Source organism: Myotis yumanensis, unplaced genomic scaffold (genome assembly GCF_028538775.1).
Source record: "Myotis yumanensis isolate MYYU_CA2020_CCGP unplaced genomic scaffold, mMyoYum1.0.hap1 SCAF_12, whole genome shotgun sequence".
NCBI lineage: Eukaryota > Metazoa > Chordata > Mammalia > Chiroptera > Vespertilionidae > Myotis > Myotis yumanensis.
Genome location: NW_027223763.1, coordinates 24,844,977 through 24,865,844, shown reverse-complemented (window position 1 = coordinate 24,865,844; position 20,868 = coordinate 24,844,977). Strand labels below are relative to the sequence as shown.

The 20,868-nt window shown below is 39.4% G+C and overlaps 2 protein-coding genes across 2 annotated transcripts in view; one reads left to right on the top strand and one right to left on the bottom strand.

Annotated features, from left to right (window-relative positions):
• The window catches only part of ERP44 (endoplasmic reticulum protein 44), a 64,352-nt gene extending 61,210 nt beyond the window's left edge, over positions 1-3,142 (bottom strand). Inside the window, exon 1 of the mRNA XM_070431069.1 lies at positions 2,916-3,142. Within this exon, the coding sequence (XP_070287170.1) occupies positions 2,916-2,972 (57 nt within the window). The 5' untranslated portion in view covers positions 2,973-3,142. The remainder of the gene's footprint in view (positions 1-2,915) is intronic.
• A 195-nt stretch (positions 3,143-3,337) lies between these two features.
• Positions 3,338-20,868, top strand: part of INVS (inversin) — a 119,469-nt gene continuing 101,938 nt past the window's right edge. The window contains exons 1-3 of the mRNA XM_070431063.1: positions 3,338-3,555; positions 6,721-6,850; positions 18,577-18,743. Coding sequence (XP_070287164.1) covers positions 6,745-6,850; positions 18,577-18,743 — 273 coding nt within the window. The 5' untranslated portion in view covers positions 3,338-3,555; positions 6,721-6,744. The remainder of the gene's footprint in view (positions 3,556-6,720; positions 6,851-18,576; positions 18,744-20,868) is intronic.

Sequence of the window (20,868 nt, the reverse complement as noted above, 5' to 3'; positions counted from 1 at the left end):
GAGGGGGGTAGGGGCCGGGGGAATGTCAAGGGGGGGAATAAAGGAGACATATGTAATACTCTTTGTAATACTTTAAGAAATAAAAATTATTTAAAAAAAAAAAAAAAAAAGAGGGAGAGAGAGATAGAAACATCAATGATGAGAGAAAATCATTGATCGGCTGCCTCCTGCACACCTCCTCCTGAGGATCAAGCCCGAAACCCAGGCATTTGCCCTTGGCAGGAATCGAACCTGGGACTCTTCAGTCGCAGGCTGAAACGCTCTATCCATTGAGCCAAACCAGCTAGGGCCACAATGAGCTTTTTAGGCACAGAGTGATGTTCCAAAATGCCTTTGAGATCAGGGGAAACCACTTGCCTACAAAAGTTTAGGATTACATGTTTCAGTTGTTATTTTATGAACACCACTAAGTCTGGATAGATCTAGTCCTTTAGGGCTGAGGTACAGTTTGCCTGAAAAAAATTATTGTAGTAAGAGAATATGTGGCTTTTTAGAACAGGCTACTTAAGGAAAAAATGATGACCTCAGCTAGGTGGAAACTTGAATACTCAGCGGCTGTACATGGGAGGGAATAAACAAATCTGATAGAAGTGAGGGAGGAGGAATAAAATACATTGGGAAAGATAAAGGACATATTTTCAAACAGGCACTGAGTAAGCGAATTCCATCACTGAGACATAATTTCCAGTTAGATAAATAGCTCATTACGACTAGACAGATATTTTACAAATATTTGCTAACTGGTATAAATTGCTAAAACTACTTTGGTAAACACTGTGTTTGAATTGAATCTAGCATGTCTTGTAATCCTTGTTTATTAAACTTTTTCTTGGGCTTTATTTTCCAGCCCATGAATCTTACAGGTATTTTCTAAAATGATTTCTAAGTTTCTATTTCTCTACATTTACTTAGATAAATATGCAAAATGTTAACTAGATTTTAGAATTACCAGAAAAAAAATTCCTTCTTTTATCTTTAACTGGATTTGTAGGTTTTCTATAAAAAGCATAGATTATTTCAAAACAAATTCTTGCTCCTTCTTAAACTTAGCTCTCCAATCAAACATACCATTTCAAGTACATCTGATATAGCTTTCTATTCAGTGTCAACTTTTCTTTCTACTATTTTAAGATTTTTTTCCCTTTGCTTTTTTTTTTTTTTTTTTTTTTTGGTAATTGAAAAGTGATTTCTGGCAGACAACTCATATTTCAGGCCACTATATGGATATAAAAAATAACATTATCTAGTGTCCTTAAAAAGAGACTGGCCTCTAATAACAATGAGAAGGAAAAGAGAACCACAGTGTATAATGAAATTACCAAAAATCAACTTTATACAGAATATTTTCCTATATACAGAAATCACTCATTGTGGTATAGTGGCAATAAGACACTTTATCATTTATCACTTAATACTAACACATTTATATACAGTTTTTAGTTCTCAAAAATACTGCCCCTTTAGTTTTCTTTATAGTGCTTTTCCACTGAAAAGGTTCAAGCTAATACTGGATATGGTTTTCATGTATGACTTGTAAATCACAGAGGTAAGTGAGAAGGAAGAAGGGTACAGGGAGGAAGGGAAACTATTTTAAACACAAATATAAAAAATGTAATGTACTATGGTGAAATAAGCACTGTAAGTCAAGAGACCTGATTAAAGTCTCAGTTCTCCTGGTAACCAGCATGATTTCCTCTGAGTGGCTTAATCATGTTTTTTTAAATTGTAAAGAAAGTGATTTTTGACTTAATGTCCATCTTAAATTTGGTGTTTGAAAAATCCACAATTGCCCAGCCGGCGTGGCTTAGTGCTTGAGCGTCGACCTATGAACCAGGAGGTTGCAGTTCAATTCGGGTCAGGGCCCGAGTTGCAGGCTCGGTGCAGGAGGCAGCTGATCAATAATTCTTTCTCATCATTGATGTTTCTGTTTCTCTGTTTCTCTCTCTCTCTCTCTCCCTTCTTCTCTGAAATAAAATTATATTTTTAAAAAATTTTGCAATTAGTTTTTTTCCAATGTTATATAACAGCGCAATTAAAGGTATGTCACTTTTTTCCATATGGAGTTAGCCCTTCACTTTTGTCTCAACTTGACCTGCAGCATGGATGGATTACTTGGGTTGCACACTCACGATGAACTCTGGAGGAAAGGGGACTGAGGAAGGATTCCTTTATAGGATGGGATGGAGCTGAGCAGGAGGAGGAGTTCAGGAATGAGTGCATACGGGTGCAAAAAAAATGTGATCACCCGCAAATCAGGAGCCCCAAACAACAACTCGGCTTACATTTGGGAGAGGGGCTGTAACAAACACTGAGGGAGGTCTTGGGCCCCGGGCTGCAAGTAATCTCAGCCCCCAACCTTTATTCCCCACTGGAGACCAAGCCAGCCTCCGGTTCCGGGTTCCCAGCCAATCATATCAAGCCACAACAGAGAGCCCTGCCAACCCGGGCACCGGTTCAGGGCTCCGGGGCGAGATTCGCACGACCCCAGCAAGTGCGGGCCTCACCCCTTCCGAAAGGAGGTGATGAGCGGGAACAACAGCGGTCTACCCCCCGTCCTTGGCGATTCGGGCTACCGCCCGGTCCAGGAGCCCTCGCGCCCGAGACAACAACCTCCGTACTCCGGGCACAGGAGGAGCGAGCCCGGCTGTGATCCTCCCTCGTAGCCTTTCCCCGGGGCTAACTCTCCCGTTTATGGGTCCCAAGCGCCGGCCGCGGTTTCTCAGGCCTCGGGGACCCCGGGCCTGGAAAGTGGACAGACGAATGCCGAGAGTGAAGGCGGCGGCGGAGGGTGTACTCCTCGCCACCGAAGAAAAAGATAGGAACGCAGGGGTAGGGACCGAGGTGTTCCCCCTCGGCGACGGCCTCCCGCCGTCCGCGCGTCTGTCGAAGGGTCTGTCATTCCTCCCCTCACTCACCAGGAGCAGCAGGGAGCATCTCAAGTCGGGGAAGGCTAGGAAGACGGCAGGATTCATGGTAACGCTGAGATCCGCGGCAGGGACAGGCGTTGGCCGCTGGGACTGGGTAAGGTGGGGTTGGGTTAGGAAAGGGCAGGGCTCCCGGGGCCGGCGGCAGCGGAGGAATCTCCCGGCAGCGACACCCCGTCCTCTCGACCCGGAGCTCCCGCGGCGCACACCCGGGACAACTTCCAGAGAGGCCTCTCAACCCTCACTTCCGGGTCCCGCCCACCTCGGAGCACGTCGGGAAACGTAGTCCTTGACCACTTCCGCTGAGCACGTCATCGCGCATCCAGAACTCCTTTCCCGTCAGGCTGTCAGCCCAGGTCTACGGGGTTCTCTGCGCGCGAGGCTCTGTGGGATAGAAAGGGCGGAGAGCCGGAGTACCCGGTGTTTTCGGAGGGATGGGGACTACAATTCCCAGAAGGGTGTGCGGTCCAGAGTCAGCGGCCTTCAAAGGGACCCCGTTAGGTTTAGCGCAGTGGGGGATCTGCCCCGGCCGGATGTAGGTACGGTCTTGGCTCCTGGCGGGTGGGGCGGCCCAGTGGGGGTCGTGCCTCCTGGAGCCGCCCCCGGGACGCGAGTCCTGGCGGAGGCGAGGGTGAGTAGTAGGGTGCCTGGTTGGGGAAGCTCCAATCGCACCGCCGTGGCCCCTGCCTGAGACTCGTGGTCCTCCTGGCCTGACCTGTGGCCTGAGCCTCCATCCTTGGCCTCCCCGCCTGCTGCCTTTGCTTTCCGCGCTCATGCCTGCTAAGTCGGAGCCACTTCTGGGGGCCTCGGTTGAATAAGTTAACGACGCATCCCTCATTGTCTCTTCGGGCGCGGATGAGGAGTAGATACGGGATGGCATGGGAAAGCACGTTGTAAACAGAAGCTCCAGCGGGAGAGCGCTGCTAACGCGTGGTCACTCCCCACAACACAGTTGACGGAGCTCATTAGCCAGTTGAGGATCTTCACGTGGCCTCCGCTCTCTGGTCTCAGCTACAAACACTCAGCCGGGTCACCTGCCCCACATGGTAGCCGACCAATCACGACTAAGTACCTGGATGCATTCTTCTTTTTTGTGGTTCTCCCTATGCCTTGCCTTTGCTCCAGCTTTCCTGCCGCCTGGAATGGCCTTCACCTCTTTTCTGTCTGGAATCTCATCTAAAATGTCACAGCCTCTGAGACCTTCCCACGCAACCAACCAGCCCTTTAGTCCTAATCAGAATTACTCTTCCTTGCTTGTGACTACAGCTCCACTAGTTTTGTACAGTTATAAATTATTAGACCATTTATTACACTGGCTTGTTTTACAATTAGTAGTGATGACGATACCTTTGCATTTTATAATTAAAGCGGTCTTGATTTTCATCTATAAATATGATTACAGAAAAAAAACAAAACAGTAGCTCTAAAGTAATAATTTGAGCCAAAAGGACAAATAAGCAAAAAAAACCTAGAACATCACTTTCCCAGGGTGACAAAATTAGTGGCAAAACCAAGACTTTAGTTAAGTTTCCTGTCTGGTAAAACTCTGAACACTTAGAATCTAAAATGACACGTATTAGAGTTCAGAACAATACCTAGCACATAGTTGGTACTGTTAACGTAAAAACATTCAAACCTGTAAAGAATTTTTGTGAGTTTATTTGAGCCAAACTGACATCAATTGCCAGGAAGCAAAATCTCAACAGATTGGGATAATGCTCCAGAGGATGGCTGGTTTTTTGTTTTTTTTTTACCTTGTTTTTATAAATTACCATCAAAGGGGAAGACGTAAGTGGGTTACATGAAATCCATTGATGATAGATTAGGGAGATGGGAGAAAGCAAATGGGGTTGGGGGTGGGGGGGGCGGGTAGGGAAACCTCTGAGATTGGATAAAAAGTGAAATGATGGACATATGCTTCTTTTACATAGATGGACACAGGACAGTTAACATAGTTAACAGTTGACAATTAACATGATAACAATAACAATGAGGGAATTTGTGGTTTCCAGCCCTGGTGCCATTTGTTGTGCCCTGAGGGGTCTGGAAAAAAAGGGAAGTTACAAGTGACCCAGACATTTCACAGGTATGTTATCTTACATGCACAAAGACAATAGGCTCAGTAAAGATCGAAATGGATCTTTGTCAGGGAAAATACTGGCCTAGGCCATGGCTACCCACTATAAACTGCTTTCAGTTAAATATTTAATTTCAGACCATCCTTTGTAGTTACTTTAGGTCTTTGAGTTTGCACTACTGCCATGCAGGTCTTCCCTGAACTAGTCAGGTTAGCATGTGGCCTTTTTTTTTTTTTTTCATCCATAGTACTTAACTTGTTGAATAGAATCAACGTGGTCTACCTTTTGCATTTTCACATTTTATAGGAAGTCTGAGAGCTGAGGTAGCCAAAGGACACGCTGCTTATTATTAATGGAATAGAGCCTACAGCCCTAGTGCAATTATTCCTCTACTGTGTTTCTACCTCCACCCCTGTTTTGTAGCTTCTCTCAAATCACTTAAATATAGCCTGCATATGAGAGTGGCTTTTCTGACATGACAGACATGCTCAGACATGACAAGTGTCTCACAACGCCCATGAAAGTAAAGACACGAAGAGCTGACCTTTACCAAAATTAAGAAAACACCTTCATTCTGAGGCAGCATTTGAACCAAAAATCCCTGTCAGTGACAACACAAGTCCTAGCTCATCAGTAGTGATCATTTATCTTACAAAACTCTCAAATTCTCGGGAGTCACAAAGATTGGAGTGATGCTCCTTGGTAAAATCAAAAGAGGGCCTTGCCTACCCTTTCGGAAGCTACTAACGAGCTCATTAACAGCTGCTCTCTTTAAATAGCTGTATGTGTGCTCCAGAGTGCCTGAACCCCATGACTCCCTGTGTTTCTTACAGTTCTTAACCTCCCTCCTCCATTTAGGCATTCAGCTTTGATGGAATGTCTTACGTTTTGGGAGAAAGTTTAAGTTCATTGATGCAACTGTCCCTCTTCCTTTCCCATCAGGTGCTTGAATTCTTGCTGCATTTCTGACATATTCCAGCCTCTGCTTATACGATCATGATAGAGAACTCGCTATTTTCCTAAGCATATAGTGCATTTCTAGATAGTTCTAGCAACCATATCAGACTACTAATCAGAAAAAAAAAATTCCTTAATGAAACATGGTTAATTCTAATGATGTGGTGTTCCAAGTAAGATCCTGAGGCCAGGGTCTCAAGCTAGGTGTATTTCCCTGGTGGGCAACCAGGAAACAATAAAAAATTAAAATTCTGCCTTAAAAAAAATTCTGTCTTTTATCTGCATGAAAAAAGAACTAGGTTTTAATTTAGCACTCAAATGTGGTTAATTCTGACCTAACAATTAAGTTCACGTCATACTTATTTTGTGGCTTGGTCATTACCTTTATTCCCAATATCAATTCTAATGCTTAATATTTTGTCGAGTTAAATTATTTGTATTAACTTAAAAATCATTGTGATTTTGGGGCACTGTGCCTAATGTTAAATATTGAGTCCCCCCCCCCCATTTTTTTTCCCCTGGGATAGCCCCTGAGAAGGGTTTTAGGAGCATTTAATCCCTTCATAATAAAGATGAGCAACTTGCACAAAGGGTCACCCAATTTGCCACATTAAGGCAATTCTAGGACCAGGGCTGCAGATTTTTTTAATCCTAGTCACAGATTCTAGTAAACCATATTTATAATATATCTATTTCCAACTAATGAGACAGCTTTTAGAAATGTTTCCTGCGTATGCTCATGGCTTAAATAATTGTTTCAGGTTTCTTCAGTTGCTGAGAAGACTATGAACAGATCAGAGAACTTGTTCTTTACTGGCTCCTCATTAGCATCCCAAGTTCATGCTGCTGCTATTAACGGAGATAAGGGTGCTCTTCACAGGCTCATCATAGGTAAGCAGTCCCTGTAAATACAGAAACTTTAAAAATAACTCTTTGTCCTAAGGAAGTTTGTTAATCTTAGTTTTAATTTGCACTGTACTTACACATTTTAATGGAAATACATTATTATTTACATTTTGTTCCAGGACTTGAACAATAAACAAATTAAGTCTTGAAACTTAAAAATATGGATTAGAATTAGGAGAAAAGTACTTGAGAAATATCTGTGTATTTGGCTTTGAATCTGGATATGTATGCTAAGGTAATTCATCTTTGTAATAGCAGAGATCTAGAATGAGATAGTAAACAATGATCTTTATATTTAATATATTTCAGAAGTACTAACATTTACAAATATTTTAAACTAGAGGCCCAGTGCATGAAATTCGTGCACTGGGTGGGGGGGGGGGGGTGAGGGGGGTCCCCTCAGGCCAGATTGCGAGAGGGTGCAGGCCAGGCTGAGGGACCCCACCGGTGCACAGTAGGGCCCAGGGAGGGATGCAGGAGGTTGGCCAGCCGGGGAGGGACTGCGGGAATGCTCCAGGGCATGTCTGGCTTAGTCCCCATTGGCTGGACCCCAACAGCAAGCTAACCTACCAGTCAGAGTGTCTGCCCCCAGGTGGTCAGTGCACATCACAGCGAGTGGTTGAGTGGCCTTAGCATATCATTAGCATATTTGATTGGTTGAACGGATGACTGGATGACAGGATACTTAACATATTAGGTTTTTATTATATAGGATTATGATGATTTAAAATTGATTTATTGGTCTTCCTATCATTGATTGGTTGACACTGATTCATTGTCCTGCCTAGCATATATATAGAGATAGGTCCAATATCTGGTAGAAGTTCTAGAAGAGAACAAAGTGAACAGAAGAGGGACAGTATTCAAGGACAAAATGGGAAAGAATTTTTCAAAGTCATAAAACCCACAAATTCACCTGTTCACAAGTCATTAGCCCTAAAGAAAATAAAGAAAATAAAAATGTATATTACTTGTAATCATTTTACACACCAGTGTCTATGACATCATGATTGACAACTTGGGCTTTAAAAATAAAATCCACACTACTTGGACTTTCATACCCATTTTTTCAGAATTTATTTTCATCCTACCTTTCCAGTTTCTCCAGGAACTTCTATCCAGGCACCCTAACTTCTGACTAGGCTTTCTGTTCCCCAGTATGCCATGAATTTTATCTTATTTTTCCAGGTACATCTGTTCCCTCTCCTCTTTTCTACCTTCTCCTCACCTTACCCTTTTCTCTACTGAATAATCTCCTACTTATCTTTAAAGACAAAAGTATTTTACCACACACTGCGGAGATTTCTCTTCTCTGTTAGGGATGTTATCACCTGATAACTTAGCTTCCCCTCATTTTCCTACATTCACAGTTACTCCCGGGAACTTGACATCTTTACTACATCTGAATCATTCATTCCAACATTCGCCATTCAACTAAAACTCTCTTACTTCCAGCTCACTTACTAATAAGAGCAATAGTTTTTCAATGTCATTGAGACTTCCACATTCTATTTTTTTTTTCAGTTTCAACTATTAGTCTCCTTCTGTCTTTATGTTCCTCCATATTCAACCCTGATTCCATAGCCTATTGTTAAAATCCTTTTCTTGGAAAAATTATCTTTCCTCCTCACCGCTGTTGCCCCTAGCTGCTGTAATCCCAGTTCTGGATGGACCTAATCCATCTACATCTGCCAACCCCTGAACAATTTCACCTTTCTGGGAGACTGGTAGTACCCTAAATTCATGATTACCCTCTTCAAATGGTCACTCAACACTTTGTGCTCATAATATCACATTTCTCCATAATAAGGGTTTCATATCTTCTCACTCTACCAAACCTCTGACTGCCAGTTCTCTCTCCCTCCATGCTCACCTAATGCCTTATGTTTCCTACAGAAAATGAAGACTTTAAATAGGAACTCTGTCATCTTTCAGCAGGATATTTACAAATAACCTACCTCTGCACCCATCAGCTCTCTTTCTTCTAAAACAGAGCAAATATCCCTTTGTGTCAAAGGTCACTTCTTTGACACATGGCTCTGTATTCTATCTCTTCCTATCTTCTCAGGTACCTGCTCCATTTTTTTAAAAAATCTCATTACTATATCTTTAACCTTTTCTTCTATTATAATTCTTCCCATCAACATTTAAACGTGTCTGTTGTCTCCATTATTTAGAATTCCTTCCCTGTTCTTTCATCCCCCCTCTAGGTATTACCATATCTCTCAACTTTCCTTCATAACTGTATCAGTGCACAGACTAAGCTGCTACAAAAGTGACTTAAACAGTCAGAGAAAGACAAGTATCACATGATCGCACTCATATGTGAAATCTAAGTAACAAAATAAACTGATGAATGGAGTGGATCCAGAGACTCAAAGCATGGAGCAGAGTGCAGAATCTCAGAGGGAAGGTGGGGGAGGGTGGGTGGGTGAGTGGGAGGTAATCAACCAAAGACCTTGTATGCATATATGCGTAACCCATGGACACAGACAATAGGGTGCTGAAGGCCTGGGAGGGGGGGACAGGGCGGGCTAGAGGGGGGTCAATAGGGGGAAAAGGGGGATATATGTAATACTTTCAACAATAAAGAATTGTTTTAAAAAATAAAAGTGACTTAAATAAGATACAAGTATATTTCATTCTCATAATAATACAAAGGTAATTGGGCAATCAAAGGTGAATAGACATTTCTGCTTCACATAATTACAGGGATGCTGTTAGGGCTTGGCTCTGCCATTCTCAACATGTGGCTTCCACCTCTGGGTCAAAGGCAGATAGATTGTAGTCATAGCCCAGCCAGCAGGAAAGCACTTTGTCATGCAGGAGTGGACTACACTTAGACACAGAGCCACACCTAGGACAGAAGAGGCCTAAAAAAAGTCTCTCCCTGGATGGTGTCATGCCCAGCTAAAACTCAGGGTGCTTAATTCGTGAAAATAAAAATGAGAGAATGTGTATGGAGGCAATTATCACTCTCTCACCAAACCAAGCTTCTTGAACTGTCTGTACCCATTGTCCCTACTGCTTTACCGCTCTTGTATTAAAGGAAAACAACATATTTTCTTATTTTGAATTATATAGAGAGAGCAATACATAAGACTTTAATATGCAGTTTAACAAACGAATATAGAGCAAACATCCATGTAACCACTCAAGAGACAGAACATCGGTCCCCAGAAGCCCCGAATACATCCTTCCCTCCCCTTAGAATAATTGTTACCTTGACTTTCATGGTAATAATTACATTGTAGTTTTACCACCTAAATATAGATCTTAAATACTATCAGGTTCATTCTGCTTTTCTGAACATATTTTTGCTAATTGTTCCATGTTCATTTGTACGGAAAATTGTGTATGTAATTTTGTTGTTTATTGCTCAGAAACTCTTTAGTTGCTTCCCATTGTATTTGGAATAAAATTTAAAAGTGTGCCTATACCTTTTCCCCTCTCCAGCCTCACCTTTCACCACTCTTATACTAGAAAAACTTGTTTTATTTTAGTTTCTCAATCCTACCAAGCCCTTTTCCATCTCAGGACTTTTGCCTGAAATTCTGGTCTTCCATCCTCTGGCTAACTCTTAGTCATCTTTCAGATCTCAGCATTCAAGTCGCTTCTTCTAAGAGGCCTGCTGTGAACACCCAAACTCAGTGAGTTTGTTCATTGTGTTCTCCCTTGGAACTCTGTAGGTTTCTTTCATAGACCTGTCTCAGATTGTAACTGTATATTTATATGTATAACTATGTTTCTCCTCTGTTAGCTAGTAGCCTCCATGAGTAAACAGTGTCTGTTTAATTTACCACTACATCCACAAAATTTGGCACAGTACTTGGCACTCAGTAGGCACAATAGAAATATTTGTTAAAGAAATGAATAGATATTATATCTTACCTTTTAAGAAGTCTATAATCATCTTGAGGACCACATTTAAATGTGCATTGAGTTGAATTGAATTGAATAGAGAGGCAGATTAGGACTAAATTTCAATGGAAAAAAATTTAAGTCAGAATACCTAAGAGAAAATATCTTATAAAATGGGATTCTTTATTGTTTTAATGAAAAGTATAATTTTGAAAGGAAACAGAGCATGTAGTATTTTATAAATTAAAAATACTTATACAGGCTCAGTAATACAAATTAGCTAATATATCATAAAATAAAACTTGAAATATTTCTATAATTTTATTGCCCCCAAGAAAAATCCTTAAAACAAATAAGATAAGCAAAATGATGATGTGAAACCAGTATAAAGCTGATAAATTTATTTATAAATCGGTTCCCTGTGTGTTCTATCATCTTGTCTCATTGCTGACTTTGAGCTGTAACACTGCTCATCTCTAAGAATTCTGCCATTATGTCTTCTGTGCAAAACAGTAATACCTTTGCTCTGTCTTATTTCTCAACATTTGTATATTCCTATTAAAATAATAACTGTTTCATCTTAAGTATATAAGCTAAATGTATCGTATATATTCTTTTATGTAGCACATGTTTCTTTTTTCTAAACTAGTAACATAGTACTACAGATTATGTTTTATGTTTTTCTTGAATCTTTGCTCACCAACTGTTCAGTGAATTCATTCACTTTAGCATTTTCTATTTTCCCTTCTCTGTTTCCATGGAGAAGTATGTCAGTGATGTGTTTGCCTCCATGGAAACAGATGAGCATCTCTTTCTACATACACAGCTAATTAAGTTGAACACTTTTTCTGCTGCCCAGTATCCCGGAGTAGGATTGAAGAGGCTTTCCCTGAGACATCGTTTTAGTAGCAGTTTTTAGTGTTTAACCTAATACAATGCATTAATGTTTTAACTTAACCCATTACATCCGAGATTCAGATGAATTAGAGCTCTGCTCTGGGTCCTAAAAGCATAAATATACATAGTAAAATCCTTATGTGCTATGGTTATCATTTATAGATATGGTTATCTCTTAACATCAAATGTAAATAATTTGATGAATACCAGAGATATAATTGATAATAGAATTTAGTAGATTCATTTTGATACTGTACAATGTAGTGCAGTAGAAAGGACATGGATTTTAGGGTCAGATAAACCTGAGTTTTGAGTTCTGGCTTTGTCATTTATTAGCTGTATTACCTTGGCTAAGCCACTTAATCTTTTTTGGCTTAAGTCTCCTCCTCTGTAAACTATAAGCTATAATACTCTGCTTTTGTGAGGATTAAATTGGATAATGACTGTAAAACATTTGGGTGACTATAGCTAATATTACGCTTGTATATTTGAAAGTTTCTAAGATATTAGATCTTAAAAGTTCTCATCACAAGAAAAATAATTATAACTATGGGTGGTGATGCAACAATAAATAATACTGTTTTCTTTGTGAAAACCAAACTAAATTATTTGTAAATATGCACAGTGTGTCAAGAGTAATGTTGTCGTTGTTGCTAATAGTGTTTGGGGTGGTTGGCAGTGGTTAAGTGACCAGGCAGCAACATTCTGATTCTATCACAATCTCGGCCCCCCCTCCCATGTTCTGAGCCAGTATGAGTCTCTCTGAATCATTTTCTCTCTTTGTGTATGGCATCTCCCAACAAAGTAGTTAGGTATGGCAAGGAGCTTCATAAGTGGTAGAGTAGTGGCATTATTTCGGGATACTTCTTCTTTTACCCCAACCCTGACCTTAAATGTTATGGGTCGCTAAATGTTTTATAAATGCTTCCTTAATACATATGTGTATATCAATATACATACATGTATATGCACCCATGCTAATAATAGTAATAAAATTAGCCAACATTTACAAATGTATGTTATATGTGCCAGGCACTGTTTGAAGTGTTATGCAACTCATTAACTCATTTAATAGTAAAGCACTACAAAGAGTCTTGGGTACCATTATTGTCCTCATTTTATATGTGAGGAAACTGAGGCATAGATTAAGTGACTTTTTTAATAAGTAGCAAAAGTAAGATTGAAGCCTGAAAGTCTAATTCCAAAATGCATGCTTTTAAATACTAAACAATGGGGCTATTCCTGCAGACACTTGCACATTCATATGTATGAATGCATAGAGAATGAGAGAGACAAGAAAGAAAACTGATTAGGTGTACACCTGATTGATGAACTTAATGGTTATCTAGATTGGATTTTTCTTAACTTTTTTTTTCTTGTACTACAGGCCCCTTTGGCAATCTGGTAAAGCTTATGGCGCTTCTCAGAGCTATGTCTTTAAGAGCTTAAATATACTATATAGGAATCCAAAGAAAATCAGTTATATTTTAACTGATAGTTATCAAAGTACTTTTAAATTATGATATAGCAATAAACCTATAATCACTTTTTATTAACACATTAAATAGCAAGATCTAGTGGCAGATCTAACAACTATGACAATTTCAAAATAGCAATAAGTATAAATGACATATTAAGATACCACAACAATTATAATGAGGTAATATGTAAAAATATTTTATAAAATCTCAAGTGTCCTCAAAATGTGTATGTTATTCTCATATGTTAGGACACTGAGATTTAGAAATTAAGAAATTTAGTTGTAGAGCTAATAACTGTAAAGTTGAGAGTCAATCCCAATCTCTTGATTATGAATCTTATTTTCTTTCCACTGTTCCTATGATGCCTTTAAAACAATAAGCAGATATTTTTTAAATGCCTTCCCAAGATTGATAGTACAAAAGATAGGACATAGGAAGTGGATGAAAGCAGACGAAGTGCATCTCTCATGCCACACAAAGGTAACATTGAGAACAAGCAAATAAGATGTCAGTAGAGAATGCTGGATTTACTTGTGTTGGAGAGTAGGGCACCATAGCTATGGTGTGGACTGGCACAACTGTCATTACAAGTGGCAGTCATTCCTCTAACTGCTAGAGCTGAAGCTCTGGTGTCTGCATATCTGAATCTATTAACCATACAGACTCTTCTGCTCCAAGTAGCCTTAAAATAACTGAGTGCAGTAGAGCAGTGGCTTTCCAGTCATGGTTCAGCTCAGCTTTCTGAGCTATGTGCAGGGTGAGCACATGCAGAATGCCAGCCCAGTTAAAGCAAGCACCAAATGGCCATGGATTAGAGGCTCTCTCTCTACAGTTGCCAGAATAATTAAAACAACATAGCACATGAGGCAGCTGCTTTCCGTATTAGCTGTCCCCGACAGCAATGCAAATACAAGTGCCTGTCATCTGGTGCATATTAGTTTACATTGCAAGCCCTACGTTTGTACATGTTGCGATTACCAAACACTTCCAAACAATCAGTCATTATAGTCAAACATCAAAATAAACTGTTGTGTAGGCTGGGCAGGTATTGGCTGAATCTTATAATTGAGGAAACTAAGGAGGATGGGAGGGCAGGTAGGGAAAGGCACAGGCCTCTCTCAGCCAGGAAGCTCAGAACCTGAAGAGATCCTTGTTACTCAGAAACTCGCCATAAAGCCACCATCCTCCTAAAGCAACTCAAAACGGGGGTGAACTGAGGCTGAATGCTGCTTTTTCTCATCATGAATAGGAGATCTATGCCTCCAGTTTCCTCGAAAACACAAATTTTGCCTTACAACCATAACATATCAAATGGGTGACATAACCCAGTAAAATCTTCTCTGTTGGGAAGTATAAATAACCAGTTATATAAAAAACAAAGTATGCCAGGGATTGAAGAGAAGGTTGAAGTTCCCCTGTCCCTTACGGACTGGGGAAGAGCATAGCAATTGGCCTAATGTTCTATGTCTTGGTGGTAGAGTTACCTATTAACCCCGTGCTGCTGATTTCGCTTTGGCCCTGAGAAACGTAATCAGTTAGGATTATCCGAGGATGTGATGATTGCCTCCATTTCTCAGCATTTGTACATGTGATCACAGTTCCCGAGTCCCCTCCCTTACCAAAGGGAGAATCGCACTCAAGGGGGAAATTATAAGAATTGCTGCCATCTTGCTAATAGACGCTACTATCTACTTAACATTAACAAGTGAGATGCTGGTAGAGAGAGTCGTTTAATTGTGAAAGACAACTGGAGACTGGCCTTACTCCCACATGTTCTCTGTTAGTGTCATTTTGACTCCAGAAGAGCTCAAAGGAACATGCTCTACCCATAATGCATTTTAGTTTTGTAAATGAGTTTGGGTTTAAATGAGTCCTTATCTTATAAAGGCAAGGATAGAATCTCTGAAATCTTCTGGATTAGATATTGGAGGCCCTTATGCACAAAATATATCTTGCAGAGCTTTACCACTCACAAGACTTGTGCACAGGAGCCTCTATGATCCCATATGTTGATCAAATGCAAAATTTGCCTCCATCTCAAAACCAAGGTTTTGAAAAAGAACACCTGCTTCCTCCGGGAGGCAATCTGAATATATTTGTAAGGCTCTTAAATTTCAAGAGCCATGACCTTTCTTGCTTTATTACGAATATACGTGGAAACATGGATTAGCAAAGTGAGTTATCTGAAATGCTATACAGTACTTCTAGATTCCAGTATATCCAAGATGTAAATATATATTGAAATATTTAGAACTAAAACATAGTTTAGTTACAGGCACAAAACAATTCAGAAAGAACTGCGACACCTCTTTCTTCATCTAACATTTATATTTTCCCAAAGAAAGTATTTCATTTGGTCAGTTTTCTTCCTCCATTAGCAGAGTTCATGCCAAAGTACTTTAAAAGTAGCTGGCTTTTTCCCCACATTCTCACCAACACTTACTGTTTCTTGATTTATTGATGAGAACCATTCTGACAGGTGTGAGGTGGTATCTCATTAGGATTTGATTTGCATTTTTTTCTGATAATTAGTGCTATTGAGCAACTCTTCTTATGTCTATTGGCCATCATTGCAGAAGTGTCCAGGTCTTCTGCCCACTTTTTAATTGGATTGTTTGTTTTTCTGGTGTTGGGTTGTCTGAGTTCTTTTGTTAAAAAATATTTTTTTTATTGATTTCAGAGAGGAAGGGAGAGGGAAAGATAGAAACATCAGTGATGATAGAGAATCATTGATTGGCTGCCTCCTGCATGCCCCCTACTAGGGATCAAGCTAGCAACCCAGGCATGTGCCCTTGACTGGAACTGAACCCAGGACCCTTCAGTCTGCAGGCTGATGCTCTATTCACTGAGCCAAACCAGCGAAGGCGAGTTGTCAGAGTTCTTTATAAATTTTGGATATTAATCCCTTATTGGATGTATCATTGGCGAATATATTCTCCCATTCAATAGATTGTCTTTTCGTTTTGTTGATAGTTTCCTATGATGTGCAAAAGCTTTGTGTAAAGTACATGATTTTGTCAAATACTTCTATGCTATACATCTGAAATTAATACAGAATAATATTGAATGTAGCCGACACCGGTTTGGCTCAGTGGATAGAGCGTCGGCCTGTGGACTGAAAGGTCCCGGGTTCGATTCCGGTCAAGGGCATGTACCTGGGTTGCGGGCACATCCCCAGTGGGAGATGTGCAAGAGGCAGCTGATCGATGTTTCTCTCTCATCGATGTTTCTAGCTCTCTATCTCTCTCCCTTCCTCTCTGTAAAAAATCAATAAAATATATTTTAAAAAAAAATATTGAATGTAAACTGTAATTGAAAAATAAAAAAAACTAAAGGTAAAATTTCTTAGTTTGCTTGTCTAAAAAAAAAAAAAAAAGTAACCAGCTTCCCTTATTCGCAACTCCCATGATATTGCCCTCAGCTAGTATATACATACCTGATCATTATCTGTGATGAAAGTAGCAGCATTTTTTCACTTAAAGTGCATGGCAGGAGCCATGGTATCTTTTGTTGTTGTTGTTCTTGTCAAATAAAGTTTATTGAGGTGTAATGCAGTCAGTATTATAAACTTCACCCTTGTACAATTATTTAATTTTAACAAATATATAGTCATGTAATCACCACCACTATCAAGATATAGAACAATTCCATCATACCCCAAATTCCCATATGTCCCTGTATAATCAATACCTCCCCACATCTCAGCCCTGGTAACCAACACTGCTCTGTTTTCTGTTCCTATAATTTTGCGTATTCCAGAATGCCATATAAGTGAATCAAACAATAGGTATCCTTCGAGGCTGAGTTTTTCACTTAATGCATTTGAGATTTTTCCCCCATCTTGTTGAGTGGATCAGTAGTACATTTGTTTTTATTGTTGAGCAGTATCCCATTGTGTGGATGTGCTACAGTTTCTTTTGTCATTCTTCAGATCAAGGACAATTGAGATGTTTCTAGTTTTTAACAATTATAAATGGAGCTTCCATAAATATCCACATACAGGTTTTTATGTGAACACATTTTCATGCTTCTGTTTTCCCTGAGTAAACACCTAGAAGAGAGATTATTGCGTCAGGTTGTAACCCAATAATAACTAAGTTAATAAGAAACTGACAGTTTTCCATAGGTTTTTCTAGTTTGATTTTGGTTAGTTGCATACATGAGCTGCCCAGAAGTTGTCCACAACTTCATGCATCTATTTAAAGAATTGCCTTTTTGGAAGGGGAGAGGAGAGGAATGGGAGATATCTATAATATTATCAACAATAAAAAATATATTTTAAAAAATTGTTTTCTTCAGCTTTCTCCTCTCCACAATACTCCCCCACTCTCTAGTTGGGAAGGGGTAAGATACCACCTCATTGCCATCCTTTGCTTAATTTGGGGCACAATGGTTCATAGGGCTCTCCCCCACCACCTGCCCAATCTCTGCAGAGAAAAGGAATTGCAGTTTCTTTTGTTGTACTGTATGAGCTTTGAGTAGAGTAGGTACAGCCAAAAGAGTACACTGCTACATGGCTACCCACTTCCCAATCTTTTGACTGGAGAGCGTAGGCATCTTGAGGAATTTTGTGTCTGTGCCTATTAGTGTTTCTGGTGAGCTACTTTAGCACCCAGACTGACTATATATAGGAGGGGGAATAAAAGAAAGACTCATGGACACAGACAACAGTATGGTGATTGCTAGAGGGAAGGGGAGATAGAAGAGGGTAAAGGGAATAAATGGTGATGGAAGGAGACTTGAGTTTGCGTGGTAAACACACAATACAATATACAGATGATGTATTATGGAATTGTAAACCTGAAGCCTATATAATTTTTTAACCAATGTCACCCCAATAAATTCAATAAAAAATAAATATAGATAAAAAACAAAACAACAACAAAACCTTGAGGGAACTCATTATCAGGTTGTTCCTGGAGTTTCATAGGTCTCTAACCAGGCTCTCTTCTTTTCTCCATCGTTCATATGTATTTCCTGGGGAGCTTAGTTGTAAATAGCAGGAGGATTAGGGTAGAATGCACTTGCATCATATTGTCTAAAACGGAAAGCCAACCAGGATTCATATTTTTATCTCTCAAAAACATACTACATTGCCTAATATATGGTCTGCACTGAGTAAATATTTGTTGACAAAAGAAAGGAGCGAGGGAGGAAAATTAGTAGTTTCATATCTGAAAATGTTAATTGAGCGTAACATAGTGGTTAAGAATATGGCCTTTAGAGTCAACAGTCATTTTGAATTTTAGCTCCAACACCTCCTTTCAGTGTCATGTAAACAACTTACTTTACTTCTCTGAGTCTCAGTTTCCTATAATATGGGGATGGTAATATCAATCTCATAGGGTCAGTAAAAATGAGAAAATATATTTAATGCATTTAGCACAGTGCTTGGTAAACAGTAAATGTACTTCCTAGTCATATTAGTAATAACAACAATGATAAAATATCACCATATGTTCTTACACTCAGGAAATGCTGCCCTTAAAGACAAAGAAGACCAATTTGGGAGAACACCACTTATGTACTGTGTGCTGGCTGACAGACTGGACTGTGCAGATACGCTCCTAAAGGCAGGAGCAGACGTTAATAAAACGGACCATAGCCAAAGAACAGCCCTCCATCTTGCAGCTCAAAAGGTGAGACATAAAATCACTTTGAAGTGTAAACCTTTTGTGTGGTGGTTGTTACTTGGTTCGTGGAACTGTACAATGGAAAGATGATAAAGAAATCACAAGTATATGACTCTTAGTTTCATGTGTTTTCTCTTAAAACTGCAGAGAGTAAAGCACAGATAACTATCAGTGGCTACTTTCATTCATCTGAGTTCCTTGAATAATAGAATTCATCTTATGATCTAAGGTTAAGTCATGGAAAAGAAATTAAAATTATATGTACAATATAATTAAACTATGTTATAAATTACTTTATGCATGGGAAAAAGCAAAGGAAAAAAACAACAACATCCCACTAAGATGTTAATAGTGGTTGGGTTTAAATATTGGAAATATTAGGCATTCTTCGTACTTTTCACTGTTTAACATTTTTTTCCTTGATGAGTATTACTTTTACAATATAAATATATAGTCTTGCCCTAACCGGTTTGGTTCAGTGGATAGAGCATCGGCCTGCGAACTGAAGGGTCCAGGTTCAATTCCAGTCAAGGGCATGTATCTTGATTGTGGACTCGATCCCCAGTAGGTGACGTGCAAGAGGCAGCTGATTGGTGTTCCTCTCTCATCAATGTTTCTGACTCTCTAACCCTCTCCCTTCCTCTCTGTAAAATCAATAAAAATATGTATTTTTTTAAAATGTAGTCTCCCTTCAAATAAGTGGCATGTAGGGGGCATAAAAGAAAATTACTTTCTCAATATATTTTCAACTTTTTAAAAATCTAAAACTATATTGCCAGTTTAAATGACTTCAGGTTTTTAAAGGCATTGTCACGAGCTCAGATTTTTGGAATTACACATATCAAAAAAATAAAATGGGAAGTTTCAAATTTATTCAAAGATTTACTTACTGGAAAACTATTTTCCCACCAAAAATTTTTGGTCTATAAAATGTATTTCTAGTGCCTGGTATTTTTCTTTTTGTTATCTTAGACTTTGTGTATTTTTTGTGTAAAAAGCAATGAAAATTAGTTAGATCCAGCAGAAACTATTAGAGTTATTTCCCATTTTAAAATGTGAACAGACATAGCATTTTTATTGAGGGGTTATAAAAATGACTTTTCATTAGTTGAATACATAAAAAGAGACATTAAGAAATACTCTGACACTGGGGGGTAAGGGAGGCCAGGGGATTGTCAAGGGCGGGGAAAAAAAGGACACATATGTAATACCCTTTGTAATACTTTAAGCAATAAAACAATAAAAATAAAAAAAAAAAAAGAAAGAAATACTATGAGCCTTAACCGGTTTGGCTCAGTGGATAGAGTGTCAGCCTGCGGACTGAAGGGCCCCAGGTTCGATTCCGGTCAAGGGCATGTGCCTTGGTTGCGGGCACATCCCCAGTGGGAGGTGTGCAGGAGGCAGCTGATCAATGTTTCTCTCTCATCGATGTTTCTAACTCTCTATCCCTCTCCCTTCTTCTCTGTAAAAAATCAATAAAATATATTTTTTTTAAAAAGCAATACTATGAATATGCTGGTTATATGTTAGGTCTGTCAGGTTATTTCCAAAGTTATTGCTCTCTCTGGCTGAATCCCGAGGCCACTGTGAATTTGCTGGTATTTTTCCAGCTCAGTTGAGTGATTTTAAGGTTTTTCAAATCTTCTGTGGCTTTTTTATATATTTAGTAGATCGTATGTAGATATTCAATGTGTATTTAAAGCTGAATTTCAACCAGCTTTATTACTAAAACCACCCCATTCTGGAACATTCATATTTGATGTTCTTCCTTTCCACATTTCAGAAGTGTCAGTGCCTCTCCACTCCTGAGAGCGCTAGTTTTCTAGTTTTCCATTTCTAGATCACTCCAGCACCACAGTAACTTTTAACCAGCCATGATGCCACTTAACCTATGCAGTGGACTAAAGCGGGAATGGCTAACTCATTCTAGGAGAGAAAGTCCAGTGTTTGTATCATGGAAATAGTGTTCATGGACTGAACAAGAAATGCTCCGTGCTCCTCCTTGGTGTGTGTCTTACTGTATGAAGTTGCTGTGAGTGAGAAAGTTAAATATATGCTAATTTTAAAATGCAGATATTTTGCATTTGATTTCTACCAAGAGTTGAAATGTTGAGAGATGATTAAAAATAAA